Source organism: Capricornis sumatraensis, chromosome 19 (assembly GCF_032405125.1).
Source record: "Capricornis sumatraensis isolate serow.1 chromosome 19, serow.2, whole genome shotgun sequence".
Lineage (NCBI taxonomy): Eukaryota > Metazoa > Chordata > Mammalia > Artiodactyla > Bovidae > Capricornis > Capricornis sumatraensis.
Window position 1 is genome coordinate 55,049,383 of NC_091087.1, and position 22,904 is coordinate 55,072,286.

The 22,904-nt window shown below is 37.8% G+C and overlaps 1 protein-coding gene across 1 annotated transcript in view; it reads left to right on the forward strand.

The window, feature by feature from the left end:
* Window positions 1–22,904, forward strand: part of TTC6 (tetratricopeptide repeat domain 6) — a 198,872-nt gene that overhangs the window by 115,701 nt on the left and 60,267 nt on the right. The window contains exons 15-20 of the mRNA XM_068991521.1: window positions 8,352–8,521; window positions 11,392–11,512; window positions 12,917–13,067; window positions 15,686–15,768; window positions 16,678–16,754; window positions 17,395–17,555. Of these exons, the coding sequence (XP_068847622.1) occupies window positions 8,352–8,521; window positions 11,392–11,512; window positions 12,917–13,067; window positions 15,686–15,768; window positions 16,678–16,754; window positions 17,395–17,555 (763 nt within the window). The remainder of the gene's footprint in view (window positions 1–8,351; window positions 8,522–11,391; window positions 11,513–12,916; window positions 13,068–15,685; window positions 15,769–16,677; window positions 16,755–17,394; window positions 17,556–22,904) is intronic.

The following is a 22,904-nucleotide window of genomic DNA, read 5'->3' on the forward strand; positions in this document are numbered from 1 at the left end:
CTCCTTAAATATTGTCTTTTGGTAAAGTTTTTAAATGTAATACAATATGATCTGACTGAATAACATTTTTTTCTTTAAGGTTGGTGCTTTATCTGTCTTTATTAGAAGTTTTTCCTACTTTTATGTCATGTAGATATTCTCCTGTCTGATCTTCTAGAAAGTTTATTATTTTACCTTTAAAGTTAGATTTGCAGTATACCTAGAATCAATTTTTGTATATGCTGTGAAGCAGAGAACAAACTTCATTTTTTTCTGTATGCATATTCAATTTTCCCAGCAACATTTAATAAAATGCCTGTCACTTTCCCATTGCTCTATATTATTAGCTTTGTAGGAAATGAAGATCCAGGTATGGTGGATCTCTTTCTTAGTCCTTTTTTCTATTTTGAGTTTTTTTTTTTTTTATGATATGGACCACTTTTAAAGGTTTACTGAATTTGTTACAGTGTTGCTTCTGTTTTTTTATATTTTGAGTTTTTGGCCACAAGGCATGAGGGATCTTAGCTCCCCGACCAGGAATTGAACCACCACCCCCTACATTGGAAGGTGAAATCTTAACCATGGGATTGCTAGGGAAGTCCCTATTTTGGGGTTTTAAAAAAAATCTACCTTTGCACCAATACTATTCTGTCTTAAATCCTGTGGTTTCATGGTAAGTCATGAAATCCAGTAGAACAGTTCTTTTGATCTTTTAAAATTGTCAGAGCTTCCCTTGGCTAGTTTGCATTTCCAAACCCATCGAATGGGGTTAAACTATGTGAAGGTCTTCCCTTATAGCTCAGCTAGTAAAGTATCTGCCTGTGATACAGGAGACCCTGGGTCAATTCCTGGGTTGGGAAGGTCCCCTGAAGAAGGACAGACTATTCTTGGACTTCCCTGGTGGCTCAGATGTTACAGAATTCGCCTGTAATGCAGGAGACCTGGGTTTGATCCCTGGGTTGGGAAGATCCCCTGGAGGAGGGCATGGCAGCCCACTTCAGTATTCTTGCCTGGAGAATCCCCATGCACAGAGGAGCCTGGTGTGGGCTACAGTCCATGAGGTTGCAAAGAATCAGACATGACTGACTGACTAAGCAGGCATGCAAACTATATGAAAATTGACTTCGTTATTGATTAGAATAGTAAAGTTTCACAGTTTTGTACGGTTTAAGTTAGCAGAATCAGCACGTTAACTTCCGTGGTAATTCATTTGTATTTCAATTGGGGTTGCAATGAATTTATAGAGCAGCAGGGGAAAATTTGACATTCTAACAATATTAAATCTTTTCATGTATGCCTATGATAAATATTTTTATGTCTTCATTCCCTTTGCTCAATAATATTTCATAATTTCTGTAAAGAAGCCTTATGTATATCTTTTTCTTTATTTCTATATATTCAATATTGCTTAGTTTTATTTTAGATACTACTTTAGTATAATTTTATTATAAACTTTTTGTTGCTGGTATATAGAAATGCAGTTGATAAATGTATATTGACCTTGCAATATAACAATCTAGCTAAACTTAAAAAAATATTTTAAAAACTTACTTCTATTTAACGGGAGTATAATTGCTCTACAATGTTGTGTTGGTTTCTGCCATACATGAACATGAATCAACCATAAGTATACATATACCCTCTCTCCCTTGAACCTCCCTCCCACCTCCCACCCCATCCCACCCCTCTAGGTTGTCACATTGGATTTGAGCTCCCTGCCTCATACAGTACAGCAAATTCCCATTGGCTGTCTATTTTTTTGCATCTTTCTATACATAGAAAAGTGCTAAATTCCTTAACTTAAGATATCTGGTTTTCCTTTAATTTATAATAATCTTTTAACATTAAGACTACCTGCTCTTTGTTGCAAAACTTCTATATAAACGTCTCCCAACCCCTCGCCTCCTCAGAGCACTTCTCTTAAGGTTACTTGAGCTTGAATAAACCTTGAAGTCCTAAAAAATCCTACTGAATAAAACATAACTGTCAACTTATATGTTGTGAACATTTTTTAAGTCAACAATACCTCTATGTGTTGAGATATCATCCTCCTAGTTTCTTTTAGTTCTTTATTTATAGTTTCTTTTAGCTATTTGAACATATTTAAGATAGTTGAGCATTACTTTACTAGCATGTGAGATGAGTACAATTGTGCGGTAGTTTGAGCATTCTTTGGCATTACCTTTCGTTGGGATTGGAAGGAAAACTGACCTTTTCCAGTTCTGTGGCCACTGCTGCTGAGTTTCCCAAATTTGCTGACATATTGAGTGCAGCACTTTGACAGCATCATCTTTCAGGATTTGAAATAGCTCAACTGGAATTCCATCACCTCCACTAGCTTTGTTTGTAGTGATGCTTCCTAGGCCCACTTGACTTGACATTCCAGGATGTCTGGCTCTAGGTGAGTGATCACACCATTGTGATTATCTGCGTTGTGAAGATCTTTTTTGTACTGTTCTTCTGTGTATTCTTGCCACCTCTTCTTAGTATCTTCTGTTTCTGTTAGGTTCATACCATTTGTGTTCTTTATTGATCCCATCTTTGCATGAAATGTTCCCTTCTATCTCTAAGTTTCTTGAAGAGATCTCTAGTCTTTCCTGTTCTATTATTTTCCTCTATTTCTTTGCATTGATCACTGAAGAAGGCTTTCTAATCTCTCCTTGCTATTCTTTGGAACTCTGCATTCAAATGGGTATATCTTTCCTTTTCTCCTTTGCTTTTCGCTTCTCTTCTTTTCACAGCTATTTGTAAGGCCTCCTCAGACAGCCATTTTGCTTTTTTGCATTTCTTTTCCATGGGGATGGTCTTGATCCCTGTCTCCTGTACAATGTCACAAACCTCCATTCATAATTCATCAGGCATTCTGTCTATCAGATCTAGTCCCTTAAATCTATTTCTCACTTCCACTGTATAATCATAAGGGATTTTATTTAGGTCATACCTGAATGATCTAGTGGTTTCCCCCACTTTCTTCAATTGAAGTCTGAATTTGGCAATAAGGAGTTCATGATCTGAGCCACAGTCAGCTCCCAGTCTTGTTTTTGCTGACTGTATAGAACTTCTCCATCTTTGGCTGCAAAGAATATAATCAGTCTGATGTCAGTGTTGACCATCTGGTTATGTCCATGTGTAGAGTCTTCTCTTGTGTTGTTGGAAGAAGGTGTTTGCTATGACCAGTGTGTTCTCTTGGCAAAACTGTATTAACCTTTGACCTACTTAATTCTGTACTCCAAGGCCAAATTTACCTGTTACTCCAGGTATTTCTTGACTTCCTACTTTTGCATTCCTATCTCCTATAATGAAAAGGACATCTTTTTTGGGTGTTAGTTCTAAAAGGTCTTGGAGATCTTCATAGAACTGTTCAACATCAGGTTCTTCAGTGTTACTGGTTGGGGCATAGACTTGGATTACTGTGATATTGAATGGTTTGCCTTGGAAATGAATAGAGATCATTCTATCATTTTTGAGATTGCATCCAAGTACTGAGTTTCGGATTTTTTGTTGACTATGGTGACTACTCCAATTCTGCTAAGGAATTCCTGCCCACAATAGTAGATATAATGGTCATCTGAGGTAAATTCACCCATTCCAGTCCATCTTAGTTTGCTGATTCCGAGAATGTCGATGTTCACTTTTGCCATCTCTTGTTTGACCACTTCCAATTTCCCTTGATTCATGGAACTAACATTCCAGGTTCCTATGCAGTATTGCTCTTTACAGCATCAGACCTTTCTTCTATCACCAGTCACATCCACAACTGGGTGTTGTTTTTGCTTTGGCTCCATCCCTTCATTCTTTCTGGAGTTATGTCTCCAATGATCTCCAGTAGCATATTGGGCACCTACCGACCTGGGGAGTTCATCTTTCAGTGTGCTATCTTTCTGCCTTCTCATACTGTTCATGGGGTTCTCAAAGCAAGAATACAGAAGTGGTTTGCCATTCCCTTCTCCAGTGGCCCACATTCTGTCAGACCTCTCCACCATGACCTGTCTATCTTGGGTGGCCTCACATGGCATGGCTTAGTTTCATTGAGTTAGACAAGCTGTGGTCCATGTGATCAGACTGGCTAGCTGTCTGTGATTGTGGTTTCAGTCTGTCTGCCCTCTGATGCCCCCTCTCAGTGCCTACTGTCTTACTTGGGTTTCTCTTACCTTGGACGTGGGGTATCTCTTCACAGCTGCTCCAGCAAAGCACAGCCACTGCATGCTAGTAAAGTAATGCTCAAAATTTTCCAAGTTGGGCTTTGGCAACATGTGAACCATGAACTTCCAGCTGTTCAAGCTGGTTTTAGAAAAGGCAGAGGAACCAGAGATCAAATTGCCAACATCCTCTGGATCATCAAAAAAGCAAGAGGACTTCAGAAAAACATCTATTTCTGCTTTATTGACTATGCCAAACCCTTTGACTGTGTGAATCACAATAAACTGTGGAAAATTCTGAAAGAGATGGGAATACCAGACCACCTGACCTGCCTCTTGAGAAACCTGGATTCAGGTCTGGAAGCAACATTTAGAACTGGACATGGAACAACAGACTGGTTCGAGATAGGAAAAGGAGTACATCAAGGCTGTATATTGTCACCCTGCTTATTTAACTATGTGCAGAGTACATCATGAGAAATGCTGGGCTGGATGAAGCACAAGCTGGAATCAAGATTGCTGGGAGAAATATCAATAACCTCCGATATGCAGATGACACCACCCTTATGGCAGAAAGTGAAGAAGAACTAACGAGCCTCTTGAAAGAGGAGAGTGAAAAAGTTGGCTTAAAGCTCAACATTCAGAAAGCTAAGATCATGGCATCTGGTCCCATCACTTCATGGCAAATAGATGAGGAAACAGTGGAAACAGTGGCTGACTTTGTTTCTTTGGGCTCCAGAATCAGTGCAGATGGTGATTGCAGCCATGAAATTAAAAGATGCTTACTCCTTGGAAGGAAAGTTATGACCAACCTAGATAGCATATTGAAAAGTAGAGACATTACTTTGCCAACAAAGGCCCATCTAGTCAAGGCTATGGTTTTTTCAATAGTCATGTATCGATGTGAGAGTTGGACTATACAGAGGGCTGAGTGCAGAAGAATTGATGCTTTTTAACTGAGGTATTGGAGAAGACTCCTTTGAGAGTCCCTTGGACTGCAAGGAGATCCAACCAATCCATCCTAAAGGAAATCAGTCCTGGGTGTTCACTGGAAGGACTGATGTTGAAACTCCAATACTTTGGCCAGCTGATAGAAGAGCTGACTCATTTGAAAAGACCCTGATGTGGGAAGGATTGAAGGCAGGAGGAAAAGGGACAACAGAGGATGAGATGGTTAGATGGCATCACCGACTCAATGGACATGAGTTTGGGTAAACTCCGGGAGTTGGTGATGGACAGGGAGGCCTGGTGTCCTGTGGTTCATGGGGTCTCAAAGAGTTGGAAACGACTGAGCGACTAAAGTGATTGACTGACTAAGATAGTTGAATATAAGTCTGTCTGATGTCTGGACGCCCTCAGGGATGATTTCTATTAATTTCTTTTTATACTGTGAATGGGTCATATTTTTATTTGCATTGCTTGTAATTTTTTGTTGAAAAGTAGTCACTTTGAATATTATAATATAGCACTTCAGGATATCATTTTCATCCACTCAACTTTCAGGGTTTGTTGTTGCTGCTTCTTGTCATTCGTGTGGTTTGTTTAGTGACTTTTCTGAACAGGTTTTTTAAAGTGTGTATTCTTTGTTATGTGTGGGTACTTAGGTCTCTTTTCTGTTAGCTTGATTGTTAGCTGTGATTTGACTGAGACTTTCTTAATCTCCTGGAAGAAACCAACCAATCAAACAAAAGAAGTCTCTCAATCTTTGCAGATTGGCTCTGATGAGGCACTCTTTCAGTGCTTGTCCAGATGACTTCAATGACTGAGCTTTTGTGTCCTGCTTGCACAGAGCCTGAGTTAATCAGAGGTGAGAGCTTAGGTCTTTTCTGTGCATGCTTCCAGCCTTGGGTTTTCATGTGGCTTTTAGATTTTCTGCAATATGTAGAAACTTTCTAAAGGCCTCACCCCTCTGGTGTCTCCTTTTCCAGCTTCTTTCATCCCAGAATTTTTGGTTAGTTTGTTGCTTGTCCGGACTGTTATCCCTTGCCTCAAGTGGAAGCTGCTAATACATTTGCCTTTAAGTGCTTTTGATAAATACCTTCCAGGAAGTCACATCAGCCCCCAGAAAGCTCTAAGGCAGTCAAAACAGAGGGAAACATTTGAGCCAGTCTTTCAGTGATCCATCCAGTAGACAGGTCAAAATACACAGCTACAGTTCTTTGAGAATAAGATTTGTGGTGTTCCCTCTGGTACTAGTAATCTGCACCAGGAAGGCAGGTGGTTGTCTTGAAGGCCACCATGGGCCTGGGAAATTGGGGAGGGAAATACAGGGTGAGTTAGAACACCACAGAGCTCCCTTACCAAAATTCAGCAGTTTGTCCTCCTTTATTAAGCACTTCCCATGTTGTTCTGTTTTTAATTAGATTTCAGAGTTCCAAAAAATTGATTCTGACAGTTTTTGCCATCTTATTCATTGCTTTTGTGGAAAAGTGGAGTTTTAGAGTTCTTGTTCTACCTGTTTTGGTCTACTCCAGTCTCCCAACTCTTTTTTCATTGTATCAACTTTAACCTTATTATAACATTAGTGATAAAATAGTCTTTATTTCTTGAAATTAATGAAAGTGACTTTGGCTTTTGCCAACAAACATTGCAGTTTTAATTTTTAAGCCATTTATTCTTTATTTTAAGGGAATATCTTTTTTTTTCTGTTTAAATTTTTTCCTATGATCTATTTATACGAGTTTCATGGTAATAGGCCTTCTAATTTTGAAACCTCTTGGCCGTCATATATTTTTATGCTGAATGTTATTAAACTATACTGAATTTGTCTTTTAAATTTTTAAAATTTTCATCTATATTCATAGTAAAATTGTTTACTGATTTCATATAGTCAGATTTTGATTTCAGAAACTGGCTACTTTCTCAAAATGAATTAAGTCTTTTATCTTTTTCTTTTCTTAGAAATATGTCCTTTAGGATAGGATAATTTTTGTTCTTTGAAAGTTTGAAATAATTTAATTATAAAACTATCCCACCTTGCAGCCATTTGAAGGGAGGGCAAACTTTTTTTTTGAAGCTCTTTAAAAATTCTTCCCTAGTTATTGTTCTGTTCTGGTTGTCTGCTTCTTGACTTGAAGGGGATTACTTACAGAAAGGACTTCCCTTTTGGCTCACTGGTAAAGAATCTGCCTGCAGTGCGAGAGATGCAGGTTCAATCCCTGGGTGGGGAAGATCCCCTTGATCTTTATTATCTGATGATCAAATCTTAGCACTCTAGAGACAGGAATGGGATAAAATAGTAGCCTACATGTGATCTGATGAGAATCTTCAGTATTGAGGCAGTGGAAATGGAAGAAGCAACAGATGCGAATGTCAGTATTTTTGAAGAATTGATATAACTTAATTCTTCAAACACATTGTAGATGACATCCTACAAAAAATATTACTAAAGATTTATTCTGTAAGATTTTAAGTTCAGAATCATATGTAGACTTAAAAGTTAATTAATATTCTTTTTAACAAATAGAAATTATTAAAAATAAATGTAAGATTTTATGTTTATTACAAGGTACATAAGACATTTTTTATGTGTGGGGTAAAAAATATTTTGCTCCAGTATAAAATATCCTGAGTCTTGGTGCTTTTGAAAGGCCTCTGTTACTGGCTGCCCTTTTTATTTCAAATTATCATTATTTTCCTATTATAACCTTCTTGAGCATCTCTTTCCCTCCCCCGGGTTTAATTTCTTCAGAGCAGGCAGCCTAGTAGCTTATTCTTCCTGTTTTTCCTTAATTGCCTTTTTTATTTTATTTATAAAAGCTGATTTGCTTTACATTATTAATTGATTGAAGATGAGATTTTCAGCGTTGATCGAGGTCAATGAAAATTTAGGAACTGAAGTCAGAAATTAATGGAGAAAGAATTCAACTCATGAAACTGATGCAATATCTTTAATGCGTGTAGATAGAGAAATCTCCCATTTATTTGGGTGTACCTTTGGTGTTTCATTTTTTTTTTATTGACACACCTCTCTGATAGATACAAGAAATATAATAAATTCATAAGCATACAATTAATATATAACATTATTAATATTAGCATTTTATTATATATATTTATTTATAAAAAGTTTGTATCTCTTTTTCTGTTAACATTATGATTAAACTTTCCTGAGAAGCAAAGGAAATAACCGCCAGTTGTTATTCAAATATAAAATTAGTTGTATAGGTTTGCCAAAAAGAGAAAATTTATATTTTTCTGTACATGTTAAAATGAATTTTTCTCTTTTTCTAGGATGTACCGAGGGAGAGCATATTTTAAACGAAACTTCTATAAGCAAGCAGTTCAAGATCTTTCTATTGCAGTTCACTTAGATCCTAATAACTGGTTAGCATTGTATTATAGAGCCTGCTTATTTAGGAAGAGTAACCCTCTTAGAGCGCTACAGGATTATAGTGTTTCAGGTACTTCACCTTCAATGGCACATATATGGGGATTTAATCTGAGGTTCAGCAGCTCACTTTCATGGAGTGGGATACTAATGTGGGATGACTAATGTAATATGTGTATTATTGTATGGTTATATATATATATATATATATATACACACACACACTAATGTATATTTATATAGCACCTGTGTTTGTTTATATTTGTAAGCTATAATAGTTTAGCTTAAAGTGTTTCTAATATTCCCTTTTAGTGTGTGTGATTGTGTGTGTATTTATGTGTGTATAACAGAGACAAAGAGAGAATATCATATCAAAGAAATCTCTTTCTATATATGAACTTCTGAGGCTATTTCTGGAAATCTAGGCCTATTTCTTAGTCATCTTGCTAAAATGATAGCAAATTTTCCTGGTGGGATGAGTTCCCACTCCATAGGCCCAGCCGATGAATTAGTCAAATTCGGAGTTTTGTAACCGTTAAACTGAAAATGGGAATCCTTGGTAAGAGGATGCCAACAGCTAAAAGTGGCCATTTCCACCTCACTCTGTACCAGTACATTCTTGGTCCACAAGTATGTTCAGCACAATTCTGTACAGAGAATAAGTGCTCAGTAAACAGTGTCCAGTTGTTTCCAGCCAGGGTTCAACCCTCCAGACATGGCTGTGTTAACCTGAGTGCAAAGTGTTAGAATCCCGACATCCTTGATGAGGCAGAATCTAGAGCTTAAGGAAACCCCTAGACCCTTAGGAAGAGAATAGACAGCTGTTCAGGGAAGTCAATAATAGAGGATCATTTATTGCTATCTCTAAGTCCATCTGACTTCTGAAGTCACCCTTCCCATGAATATGCAAATAAAATAACTCAGAGCCCACCCTATGTGCCGAGAGGAGTCTAGTGTCCTCCCTTATATGGCCAGTGATTCCTGGAACTGAGGATTCTTGTTCATTTCTCTTGTAATCTTTGTATCTAATTACTCCTCTCTGATTGATTCTCTTTTGGTTCACCAGTTCACTTCTCATGGTTACCATCTATTACTGAATGTTTTAGGGGTCATTAGATAAAGTTAGCACAGATAATTTAAAATTGAAGGTTAAACACCTTTATTTCTGAAGGTTCATCTTTTATTAGTCTCTTTGTCAGCCCTGTACATCTGCCATCTGGCCAAACCCCTTTCTTCCTGTTCTTCCTAAAAGCCGCTTTCTCATATTTCCCTCTTCTCCATGTCTTGGGCTCCTCATCCCCTCTTTTCTAGGCTATCACAATAATATAAATCCTTGTCAGTTGATTATTCAGAGCTGACCAACTTTATTTTGGCCTCAGTCCTTTCCTATAGGTTAGCCTAAGGAGTTTTATCTTTCATTAAATGGACCCTCAAGATATTTCTCTAAGCTAATAATAATATCTAACATTCATTAGACATTTCACAACTTTCCAGGTACTATTCTAAATGCTATATAGAGAGTGTCTCAATTACTCTTCAGAATAATGCTATGAGGTAGGTACTATTATCATCTCCATTTTACTGATGAGAAAACCGATGCACAGAGGGGTTAAATAATTCTAATACATTTTTTTTTTTGCCCTAAAGAGAATGTTTCTGTTTTTCAGAGTAACCACCCAAACTGCAGCTAACTTTCTCCTTGTTAGACAGTCATACTGTAAACTGAGCAGTCAAATGACCTTCAAGTGATTACTTAATCTGTGTGATCATTGCTTATACTCAGTATACTTCCCAGAATATAGTACTGTGAATATTTGTGTCCCAGACTGTGAACATTATATATCTTTTTTTTTTTTTTGAAAACTTTCCCTTTTTAGCTAGAATGTGCTCGAGAAACTTGGAAGATGTAGATCATATGTTGTGTAAATCTCATCTAATTCACTGCATAGTTTTGAAAGCTGAGGGGGAAACGTGAGATGACCTCTAGACTGACTGGTTATCGTTCAGTCTCTAAATCGTGTCTGATTCTTTGTGATCCCATGGACTGCAGCACACCAGACTTCCCTGTCTGTCAGTGTCTTCTGGAGTTTGTTCAGACTGCTGCCCATTGAGTTGGTGATGCCATCCAACCATCTCATTCTCTGTGACCCTCTTCTCTTCTGCCTTCAGTCTTTCCCAGCCTCAAGGTCTTTTCCAGTGACTTGTCTCTTCGCATCAGGTGGCCAAAGTATTAGAGCTTCAGCTTCAGCATCAGTCCTTCCAATGAATATTCAGGGTTGATTTCCTTTAGGATTGACTGACTACACTGGTCACTGATGAGGCCCACACACCCGGAGTCCTGAGAGGAGGTTACTTGTGCCCTATGCTTCTGTTATTTGGGACATGCATAGTCAACTTGGCTGCCTTAACTCCAAGGTCTGTATGCACTGGAGTGGTCTCTTTGAGCTGCCCTTCCTGGTTTATGTGTATAAATAAGCCTGGCCTCTGCTCTCTGTTCCAGTCTGGGCTTGTACCTGTTGTTTGGCCAGTAATGATGCTTTTCTGTATACCTGACAATAACAGACCATCAAGGGTAATGGCACCTTTCTGACTGCAGTTCACTGAAGTGAATCAGAGGTTAGATTCTAGGCCCATCTTTGACATTGGTTTGCATGGGCAATGTGGACCTTAATCTTTTCATTTGTAGATTACCTGGATTACCACCAGGATGTCTTCCAGCTCTAATGAATTTGTGAACCAGGATAATCACATTGTTATTTATAAACAAATATACTTTTATATGTGAATACTATTTTTACTCACTAAGGAATTACACCCATAGATATGTTTTATTTTATGTAATGTTAAAAAATAAGAATAATCTGTAGGAGGGAGTATAGGGTAAAATATAACTCAGATATGTTTGCTCACAACCTGAATAAGATATATACCTTTATTTTTAAGCTCTCATAAATGATGGCTATGAGAATCTTAGTTGTTTCCTACATCGGGGCATACTCTATGCAGATCTGAAACTTTGGTTGCTAGCAATTTGTGACTTTGAAGCCGTTATTTCTCTAGAAAGGTATGTATTCTTTTTCATTCTTACTGATTTCACTTTTGTATAAAATTAAGAAAATACCAAAAATGCAAGAAAAAGCTTTCTCCCCTCATCATTAGTAACTTTGTAAAAATGAGACAAATGTAAAGTCACCCTAGAATTATAATACTACTTCCAAAAATAAGATTACTTCCAAAATAAGGACTGTTCTCAACATCTGTTTGCCTCAGCTGCTTCTGCAAATTTTAGGGGTTGAATGGGTTTGAGGGGAGTTTATATTCATGGACAAAAAAATCAACCAGTAATTAAGAGCAGTTTGGGGATAACCAGGTTAGAACTTTTCAAAGTTAAGTTCATGGAAAATTATCATCTATTTCTAAAATAATGGCAAAACATTCTGCTTGGTATATCATTACAATGTACAATATATGACTCAATGGAAGGAAATCCTCTGTTTAGAACTTCTGACTGCATTTTGTTTAGTAATGCAGAAGAAAAAAGCAAATACCATTAGAATATAGGTTCAGGAAGAAACAGACCAAAGGTTATATACACTAGTAAGAAAACCAGACTGTAAAAACAGGATTTAATTAAATAATTCCCCTTCTTTCCAAAGAAGCATTCGTTAAAATGGAAGTTGTCAGAAAGGTAACAAATTATGCCATTTTCGTGCTATCCGACAGACTGCTTACTTAGCTTCTTTGGGGTAAACACGCAACTTGACTTAGGAAGGTCATGGAGCATGGCTCCATAGTGGCCGCAGTGGTTTTCTTTGGGATATTTTTGAGTCAGGAGGAGAAAGAAGTGAGTTTCAGTTGCAGAAAGCCAGAAAGTGGGCAGTAGGCAAAGGGTCAGGACTTCTACAAAGTTGGGCTAAAGATGTGTAGTTTCTTCATTTTGAAATAGAGGCATGGAACACAATTTCTAAAGTTCTACGTTGAAAATTGTTTGATTCTAAGAGAGAAAAACAGTATTTATTTGATATAGAAAAGCAGCTGGGTTAATAACTCTGTGGAGAGGATTTTTAACCCTAAGCCTTGCTGTTTCTTATTGTCCCCACACCCTTTCTCGGGGCAAATATAACATAAGACTGAGGCAAAAGCTTTTGAGGAAAACTAAGCTTGTTATTCAAGATAAGTCAAGATTAAGTAAAAAAAAAGTGAAGTATTGTTAAGAGTCAAGAAGACTTTAGGAAATCTATTCCTAGGATAAATCCTACAGATGTTTATTCCTTACTAAGGATTTTATGAAGGTGTTTGTAATTTTTAATAGAAAGTAGTTAATTGGTTTACTTTGCTTTAGTAAAACCCGAGAATGAACCCTTGAATAAATTGCTGTATGTATTTTATTAGGTTCATTTATAATTGGAGAACATTTGGAATAGTTAAAATGTCTAAGAATATTTTGCTTTGTCATTTTTTTTTAAAGAACAATGACTTTGGCCTATATAAATATTGGCCTCATAAATCTGCTACATCTGGATAACTACATTGAAGCCACTTCCTATTTTTCAGAGGCTATTAGATATGACCCTATGTATATTCAAAGCTATATTTGTCGAGCAGAAGCCTATAATAAGGTATCTAAAGTTTGAGATGCTTGATTTTTTAAAAAAAGTTTTAATTTTCTGAATAGTTGTTAAATAGTATAATTTAAAATATATATGTATTCTTTTTTAGCTATTTACAGAGCCTAGTGTATTTATAAGCAATGAATATTAGGTATTAAATAGATTCAGTTAATTAGAAAAGCCCACTTATAAAGCCTCTCCTGATGAGGTGTGAATTTCTTTCATTTTCTTTTTTTTTAAATAATGCCTTTTTTTCTCATTACAAAAGCAATATATATGTGTAATATATGTATACAAATAAGAATAAATTAAAAACCATTTCCATTCTTATTCTCTAGAATGGGATCTGTGCACTGGATGGGATCCAAATCATTCACATTTTCCTTTAAATTTGGTTTAAATTTTACAAGTTATTTAAATTAAAAAACTAATGTATGCTTAGTGTAAAATTCCAACAATGCAGTAAATAAAGTTCTTCCTGACTCCAAGCAAATTTGACTTTCCAGAGATATATGGTGTTAGCTGGTTGTGTCTACTTTTCAAAGCAGATACTCCTTTCTACTGCTCCACTACTAACCACCCTGTCCAAGATACTGTCATTTCTCACTGGTTATTGCAGTAGCCTCCTGGTCTTGCTGCTTCTGTTCTTTATTCCTTTTTGATGGATTTTCAAAACAATGGCATAATGATCCTGTTAAAACATAAATCAGATTATTTTACTTTTTTGCCTGGAACCCTTCAATAGCTTCCCTTGTGTGCTCAGCATAAAAGCCAAATATCCTGCAAAAGCCAAAGGTCTGCAAGAGTTCATGTGAACTGGCTTCTTGTTACCTTTTGGCCCTCATCTCCTCCAAGTCCTCTCCTCACGTAGGTTTCAGTCAAGATAGGGTGTTATGCTATGGAAAAACAGCAACAACAGACAAAACTTCAAAGTCACCATCTTAAAATACTCAAAGTTTATTTTTTGCCCACACTACATGTCCATTGGGAGTTTGCTAGAGGCTCTGTTCCCATTGTCAACATCTCAGAACCCAGCATGACTAGAGTCCCACTCGAGAGTCCTTACCTTCCCGATGGTGGAGGTGGATGACCCTGTGGCCATTTTGGCATTGTGCCCAGGGAGAGTTTCCCTTTGGGAAGGGATGGGGATGGAGTGTGACCCTTTTGTGTCACTCCCTGTAGATGGAGCTGAGGCCTTATGCAGAAGTTTCCTTCGAACATACTTAGAAACCAAAGCACTAGCATAATACCAAGGTGTAAGGACATATATTCCAAGACTTATTTTTGTGAGGGGGCAAATATTTCTTCACAGTAATGTTTGAGGAAATTACATTGTATTCACACTCTAGAGCATTATGTAACCAATAAAAGAATAATTAGGACTATACCAGCTGATTTAGAGGGATTTCCGAGATACTCTAGAGCAAGATTTAGAAGAGTATAAGGTGTGTACAGTCTGTTCCCATGTAGATGAAACAGTGACAAAGCAAACCCTGTGTATGTATATAGAAGAATACCTTTGCTACAGTGTGGATTCAGCCTCGAGGGTAAATCCAATTTCATGCTGCCTGGAGAAGTTCAATCCCAGGAAAGTTTGTAAAGACCAGAGAATGAGCCTCCATCATTCCCAGTCAAGGTTTTCTCAGTGATAGCTATGTCCATTGTTGGAACCAGGTGGAGCAATGCAAACATATGACAAGGTGGTTTATTAATTACACCAATCTGGTCGGTCAGTTTGAGAAGCAGCAGGCCGGAAGTTGCACAATTAAACACATTTCAAACTCCTTCCTTTTGAATTCCCTCTTTTGATGTGACCCACTCTGTATGTCTACTTCCATGAACAAATAAATTTGGATCAACATGTCAGCATAGTAAGAGGAGTCATTTGTTGTCCTGGGTTCATTTCGCTGGAATCTGTTTAGTTTCTCCTTTTGATGGCTGGATGGCATCACTGACTCAATGGACATGAGTTTGGGTATACTCTGGGAGTTGGTGATGGACAGGAAGGCCTGGTGTGCTGTGGTTCATGGGGTCGCAAAGAGTTGGACACGACTGAGCAACTGAACTGAACTGAATGTTGTAAAAATTTGTATAAATCCAAATTATGCTATGTAAACTATTAAAATAAGAATCAATGTTTGCTTTTCATTGAATATTGATTTTAAAACGTATCTTTTTTATCATTGTATTTTGTTTTACTCATTCATTTTACCCTTTAAGTGGAAGCTTGTTTTTCCTCTCTTATTTTTAAATGGAATTGACTTTTTATTTTACCTTCCTTTGCGATCTAGTTTACTAATGAGTAATGTTTGGTGTAAAAGATGCTATGTTCGAGGGAGGAAAACTGAAAAGCTAGAGAAAAATCTAAATAAAAGAAACTAGAATACATGATATAATCATATTATCTAAAACTATGTATTTGTGGGTCTGTGTAATCATTCTTCAAACTTAAAGATAATTAAAAAAACCAGAAGACTTAGCATCTTTTTTTTTTTTTTACTTCACTGTATCCCCGTTCATTGAGGAATTCCTGCACAATTTCTGTATTGAAGAATGGGAGGAAATAAATATCAGAAAGGAATCAATTAGTATTATTATGAGCTAAACTTCTGTTTATCACTCAACAGTTGCACAAACTGAAAAAGTCAGTAAGAGAGTTATCTTATGCTATCCACCTTCAGCCAGATGGAATCCAATTATATATAATAAGGTATGAGCATAGAAATAGAATTCTTCTTGGGATAACAGACTCTGAGCTAGCTGTTGGAATCCTTAGTTCTTTCTTGATCCCCCTGACCTCTTTGTCTTACATTTAATCTCCCAGAAATGGCCATCTCCCAACCAGCAAGTCAAATATAGTTACTGTTTTTATTGAATTTTAAGATAATGTATGTAATAAGCAGATCTTTCTCTTTGTTCTGTCCTTGTTTCAAAACACAACTATCTTGTGTTTAAGTTCTTTGAGGCTTCTCTAGATTACTGGTTAGATAGTTACCCCAGATCTCATGAAAGTGAGGCAATATATTTTGATTGTGTCTGCAGAGGTACCAAGTATAAACCTCGGCTAATTTGGTGAAAAAAAAAAACCCAGAACACGATACTTTGAACTGAATTTCAGACCCAGTAGAGTTTGCTATGAAAGGACCTATTGCAAATTATGAGTTAACACTACCAAAAATATAATTACTAACATGGGAAATGGATTTACAGATGTGGGAAAATGGACTGTAACAGTGCTTTCTGATAAGAGCTTGCTTTGTGTTTTAACTCTTGAACCATATTTTAACAATTTATGTAAATACTTCTCCCTTTTTATGTCCCCTTGACCTGTGTTTAGCTTTAAAAAATTTCTCAGCAGCAGAGTGTAACATTTTAAATACTGATAAAAAAAGACTTGAGTATTTTCCTTTCAGGTTCACATTTGCTGAATTGTTTTGTTCTCACATCCCCATGCTAATTGGCTTACTTAGACTTACACAAATTTTCATAAATTTCACAGTTTTTGTCATATATATGTAAGTGTGAATAAATGTAATTTAAGATCTTAAGTAATATAAAATCTTTATTTTAGAAAAACGCAGATTATTTTTAACTGCTTAAAGAGTGTTATTTCTTCCAGAGGACAGTATCTTCTTAAAATGAGATGCTATGATCTTGCAAAGTTCACTATTTACCAAGTAGCAGAAATGAACGAAGGTAAATATAATCAATGTAAAACTATAACATTGCCTTAATTTAAAAATACTTCTTTAATCTTTTTATACTATTTGCTATAGCTATGTATAGCTAGCACGAAGAGTGCACTTGAAAGTCAGAGTTGGATTTTGAAACTTTAAAACACCAATTTTGTATGTATATAATCAATTTGTAAAATGCCTCATAACCTGGTGAGTTTTGTGAGAGATTATTGTATGTGTGTGTGCTCAGTCACGTTTGATTCTTTGAAACCCCGTGAACCGTAGCCCATCAGGCTCCTCTGTTCATGGAATTTTCCAGGTGAGAATACTGGAATGAGTGCCATTTCCTACTCCAGGGGATCTTTCTGTCCCAGGGATCGAATCCACATCTCTTGTGTCTCCTGCATTGGCAGGTGGACCCTTTACCACCTGGAAAGCCCCGAGATTATTACAGGCTATATCAAGCTTACACTATTATTTTTTTGTTTGTAATTAGAATGTCTTATTGTTTGTTGATAATAAATAGATTTTAGTATCATATTGATTTATTAAATTCATATTGTAAAAACAGAATATTGAATTGCTTGACTGCCTAAAAACAATTATATTGAAGTGTAGATACTTGGCAAAGTTATTGATAAACTTTCTTTTCCTTTCAGGTATCATTGCGTTGAGTCCTATACAGCAAGCACTCATTTATTCATTTTGTGAGAACCATGACAAGGCCATTCAGGTCTTGGATGGGATCACGTTGAATAAGCCTGATATCCCCATGTGTACTCTATTAGCAAAAGCGCAAATGAAAGCCAAGAGAAACAAGGTGAAAAACGTTTCAGTAATGTTTACTAAACCTATTAATGGATTTTTAATATTGTGCTTAGAATTACAGCTTATATACATTTTTAAACAAAACTAAATCATGCCATTCATTTATTGATTCTTCTGTTAATTAACATTTAGGTTATTCCCTTTTATTTTTTTTGTTCCTCTTAAGAGTAAGGTTGCTATAAGCCTTCTTTTTCATGTCTTTGTTAACATTGCTGGAACATAGAGAATGTAAATGTTTGACTTTCAAGAAAATGGCACATCATTCCATAGGCTTCTACCAATTTATTCTTGCACCTGTGGTGTATGAGTATTATTGCTTATCTGCATCCTATGATAACTGGTATTGTCAAGTTTATTTTTGTCAATTTGGTGCATAAAACTGTCTGTGGTCTTAATTCACATTTTTCAGTTTGAGCGAAAGTTGAGGTGTCATTTTATAGGTTAATAGCTGCTCACATTTACTGTTCTATCCATTTCCTGTACACATTTTTGTTTGTCTTGTTCATATTGATTTTTGGCATTGAAAAAAATAAGTTCTGTGTATGAATCCTTGGTTGGTGGCATGTGTGTCATATTCTCTTAAAATTTGTGCCTGCTTTTTAAATTTTCTTTATGATGTCTTTTAATGAGCAGGGGGTCTTAATTTTAATGTAGTTGACTATATCTACTTTTTGTTTCATTGTCACAGCCTTAAAAAAATTCTTGTTTGGACTTTCCTGGAGGTCCAATGGCAAAGGCTCTGTGCTCCCAGTGCAGGGGGTCTGGGCTCGATTCCTGGCCAGCTAACTAGATCCCACATGCCACAACCAGTCACAGTCAAATAAATAAATAAAAAATATTTTTTAAAAGTTCTTGTTTAAAAATTCCCTTTCTACACCAGCTGCTGCTACTGCTGCTGCTGCTAAGTAGCTTCAGTCGTGTCCGACTCTTTGCGACCCCAGAGACGGCAGCCCGCCAGGCTCCCCTGTCCCTGGGTTTCTCCAGGCAAGAACACTGGAGGGTCGTAAGATATTTCCCAATAATTTCTTCTAAGCGTTTAAAAGTTTTGCTATTCAAATTTAAGATCTCAGTTCAGTTCAGTTACTCAGTCATGTCCAACTCTGTGACCCCATGGACTGCAGCACGCCAGGCTTCCCTGTCCCTCACCAGCTCCTGGAGGTTGCTCAAACTCATGTCCAGCAAATTGGTGATGCCATCCAATCATCTCATCCTCTGTCATCCCCTTCTCCTCCTGCCTTCAATCTTTGCCAGCATCAGAGTCTTTTCCAGTGAGTCAGTTCTTCGCATCAGGTTGCCAAAATATTGGAGTTTCAGCATCAGCATCAGTCCTTCCAGTGGATATTCAGGACTGATTTCCTTTAAGGATTGACTGGTTCAATCTCCTTGCAGTCCAAGGGAGTCTCAAGAGTCTTCTCAAACACCGCAGTTCAAAAGCATGAATTCTTTGACATTCATCTTTCCTTATAATCCAACTCTTACATCCATACATGACTACTGGAAAAGCCATAGCTATGAGTAAAAAGACCTTTGTTGGCAAAGTAATGTCTCTGCTTTTTAATATGCTGTCTAGGATGGTCATAGCTTTTTTTCCAAGGAGCAAGCATCTTTTAATTTCATGGCTGCAGTCACCATCTGCAGTGATTTTTGGAGTTCCCCAAAATAAAGTCTCTCACTGTTTCCATTGTTTCCCCATCTAGTTTCCATGAAGTGATGGGACTGGATGCCATGATCTTAGTTTTCTGAATGTTGAGCTTTAAGCCAGCTTTTTCACTCTCCTCTTTCACTTTCATCAAGAGGCTCCTTTGTTCTTCACTTTATGCCATAAGGGTAGTGTCATCTGCATATCTGAGGTTATTGATATTTCTCCCAGCAATCTTGATTCCAGCTTGTGCTTCATCCAGCCCAGCATTTCACATGAGGTACTCTACACATAAGTTAAATAAGCAGGGTGACAATATACAGCCTTGACGTACTCCTTTTCCTATTTGGAACCAGTCTGTTGTCCCATGTCCAATTCTAAATGTTGCTTCCTGACCTGCATACAGATTTCTCAAGAGGCAGGTCAGGTGGTCTGGTATTCCCATCTCTTTCAGAATTTTCCACAGTTTATTGTGATCCACACAGTCAAAGGGTTTGGCATAGTCAATAAAGCAGAAAGAGATATTTTTCTGGAACTCTCTTGCTTTTTCGATGATCCAGAGAATGTTGGCAATTTGATCTCTGATTCCTCTGCCTTTTCTAAAACCAGCTTGAACATCTGGAAGTTCACAGTTCATGTATTGCTGAAGCCTGGCTTGGAGAATTTTGAGCATTACTTTACTAGCATGTGAAATGAGTGCAGTTGTGTGGTAGTTTGAGCATTCTTTTGCATTGCCCTTCTTTGGGATTGGAAGGAAAGCTGACCTTTTCCAGTCCTGTGGCCACTGCTGAGTTTTCCCAATTTGCTGGCATATTGAGTGCAGCACTTTCACAGCATCATCTTTCAGGATTTGAAATGGCTCTACTGGAATTCCATCACCTCCACTAGCTTTGTTCGTGGTGATGCTTCCTAAGGCCCACTTGACTTCACATTCCAGGATGTCAGGCTCTAGGTGAGTGATCACACCATCGTAACTATCTGGAGCGTGAAGATTTTTTTTGTACAGTTCTTCTGTGTATTCTTGCTACCTCTTCTTCATATCTTCTGCTTCTGTTAGGTCCCTACCATTTCTGTCCTTTATTGAGCCCATCTTTGCATGAAATATTCCCTTGGTATCTCTAATTTTCTTGAAGATGTCTCTAGTCTTTCCTGTTCTATTGTTTTCCTCTGTTTCTTTGCATTGATCACTGAGAAAGGCTTTGTTATCTCTCCTTGCTATTCTTTGGAACTCTGCATTCAAATGGGAATATCTTTGCTTTTCTCCTTTGCTTTTCACTTCTCTTCTTTTCACAGCTATTTGTAAGGCCTCCTCAGATTGCCATTTTGCTTTTTTGCATTTCTTTTTCTTGGGAATAGTCTTCCTCCCTGTCTCCGGTACAATGTCTCGAACCTCCGTCCATAGTTCATCAGGCACTCTGTCTATCAGATCTAGGCCCTTAAATCTATTTCTCACTTCCACTGTATAATCATAAGGGTTTTGATTTAGGTCATACCTGAATGGACTAGTGGTTTTCTCAACTTTCTTCAATTTAAGTCTGAATTTGGCAATAAGGAGTTTATGATCTGAGCCACAGTCAGCTCCTGGTCTTGTTTTTGCTGACTGTATAGAGCTTCTCCATCTTTGGCTGCAAAGAATATAATCAGTCTGACTTTGGTGTTGGCCATCTGATGATGTCCATGTGTAGAGTTGTCTCTTTTGTTGTTGGAAGAGGGTGTTTGCTATGACCAGTGTGTTCTCTTGGCAAAACTCTATTAGCCTTTGCCTTCTTCATTCCGTATTCCAAGGCTTAATTTGCCTGTTACTCCAGGTATTTCTTGACTTCCTACTTTTGCATTCCAGTCCCCTATAATGAAAAGGATATACAGCCTTCATGTACTTTTTGGGGTTTAGTTCTAAAAAGTCTTGTAGGTTTTCATAGAACCGTTTAACTTCAGCTTCTTCAGCGTTATTGGTCGGGGCATAGTCTTGGATTACCATGATGTTGAATGGTTTGCCTTGGAAATGAACAGAGATCATTCTGTTGTTTTTGAGATTGCATTCAAGTACTGCATTTTGGACTCTCTTGTTGACTATGATGGCTACTCCATTTCTTCTAAGGGATTCCTTCCCACAGTAGTAGATATAATGGTCCTCTGAGGTAAATTCACCCATTCCAGTCCATCTTAGTTTGCTGATTCCAAGAATGTCGGCATTCACTCTTGCTGTCTCCTGTTTGATCACTTCCCATTTACCTTGATTCATGGAACTAACATTCCAGGTTCCTATGCAATGTTGTTCTTTACAGCACTGGACCTTGCTTCTATCACAAGTCCCATCCACAACTGGGTGTTGTTTTTGCTTTGGCTCCATCCCTTCCTTCTTTCTGGAGTTATGTCTCCACTGATCTCCAGTGGCATATTGGGCACCTACCGACCTGGGGAGTTCATCTTTTGGTGTCCTGTCTCTTTGCCTTCTCATACTGATCATGGGGTCTCAAAGCAAGAATACTGAAGTGGTTTTCCATTCCCTTCTCCAGTGGACCACATTCTGTCTGACCTCTCCACCATGACCCGTCCATCTTGGGTGGCCCCACATGACATGGCTTAGTTTTATTGAGTTAGACAAGGCTGTGGTCCATGTGATCAGATTGGCTAGTTGTCTGTGATTGTGGTTTCAGTCTATCAGCCCTCTAGTGCCCTCTCTCAGCACCTGCCATCTTACTTGCATTTCTCTTACTACTTGGACATGGGGTATCTCTTCACAGCTGCTCCAGGAAAGCACAGCTGCTACTCCCTACCTTGGACATGGTGTTATCCTCTCACGGCTGCAGCTCCTGACCTTGGACGTGAGGTAGCTCCTGTGCCATGCAGCTGCCACTCCTGAGCCATGCAGCCATCATCTGCATATCTGAGGTTACTGATATTTCTCCCAGCAATCTTGATTCTAGCTTGTGCTTCATCCAGACTGGGCATTTCCCATGAGATATTCTGCATATAAGTTAAATAAGCAGGGTGACAATATACAGCCTTGATGTACTCCTTTCCCAATTTGGAACCAGTCTGTTGTTCCATCTCTGGTTCTAACTGTTGCTTCTTGACCTGCATACAGATTTCTCAGGAGGCAGGTAAAGTGGTCTGGTATTCCCATCTCTTGAAGAATTTTCCAGAGTTTGTTGTGATATACATAGTCAAAGTCTTTGGCATAGTCAATAAAGCAGGAATAGATGTTTTTCTGGAACTCCCTTGGTTTCTGGATGATCTAACAGATGTTGGCATTTGCTCTCTGTTTTCTCTACCTTTCTAAATCCAGCTTGAAGTACATGGAAGTTCATGTTTCATGTACTGTTGAAGCCTGGCTTTGAGAATTTTGAGCATTATTTTACTAGCGTGTGAGATGAGTACAATTGTGCAGTAGTTTGAGCATTCTTTGACATTGCCTTTCTTTGGGATTGGAAGGAAAACTGACCTTTTCCAGTCCTGCGGCCACTGCTGAGTTTTCCAAATTTGCTGGCATATTGAGTGCAGCACTTTGACAGCATCATGTTTTAGGATTTGAAATAGCTCCACTGGGATTCCATCACCTCCACTAGCTTTGTTCGTAGTGATGCTTCCTAAGGCCCACTTGACTTGACATTCCAGGATGTCTGGCTCTAGGTGAGTGATCACATCATCGTGATTATCTGGGTCATGAAGATCTTTTTTGTACAAGTCTTCTGTGTATTC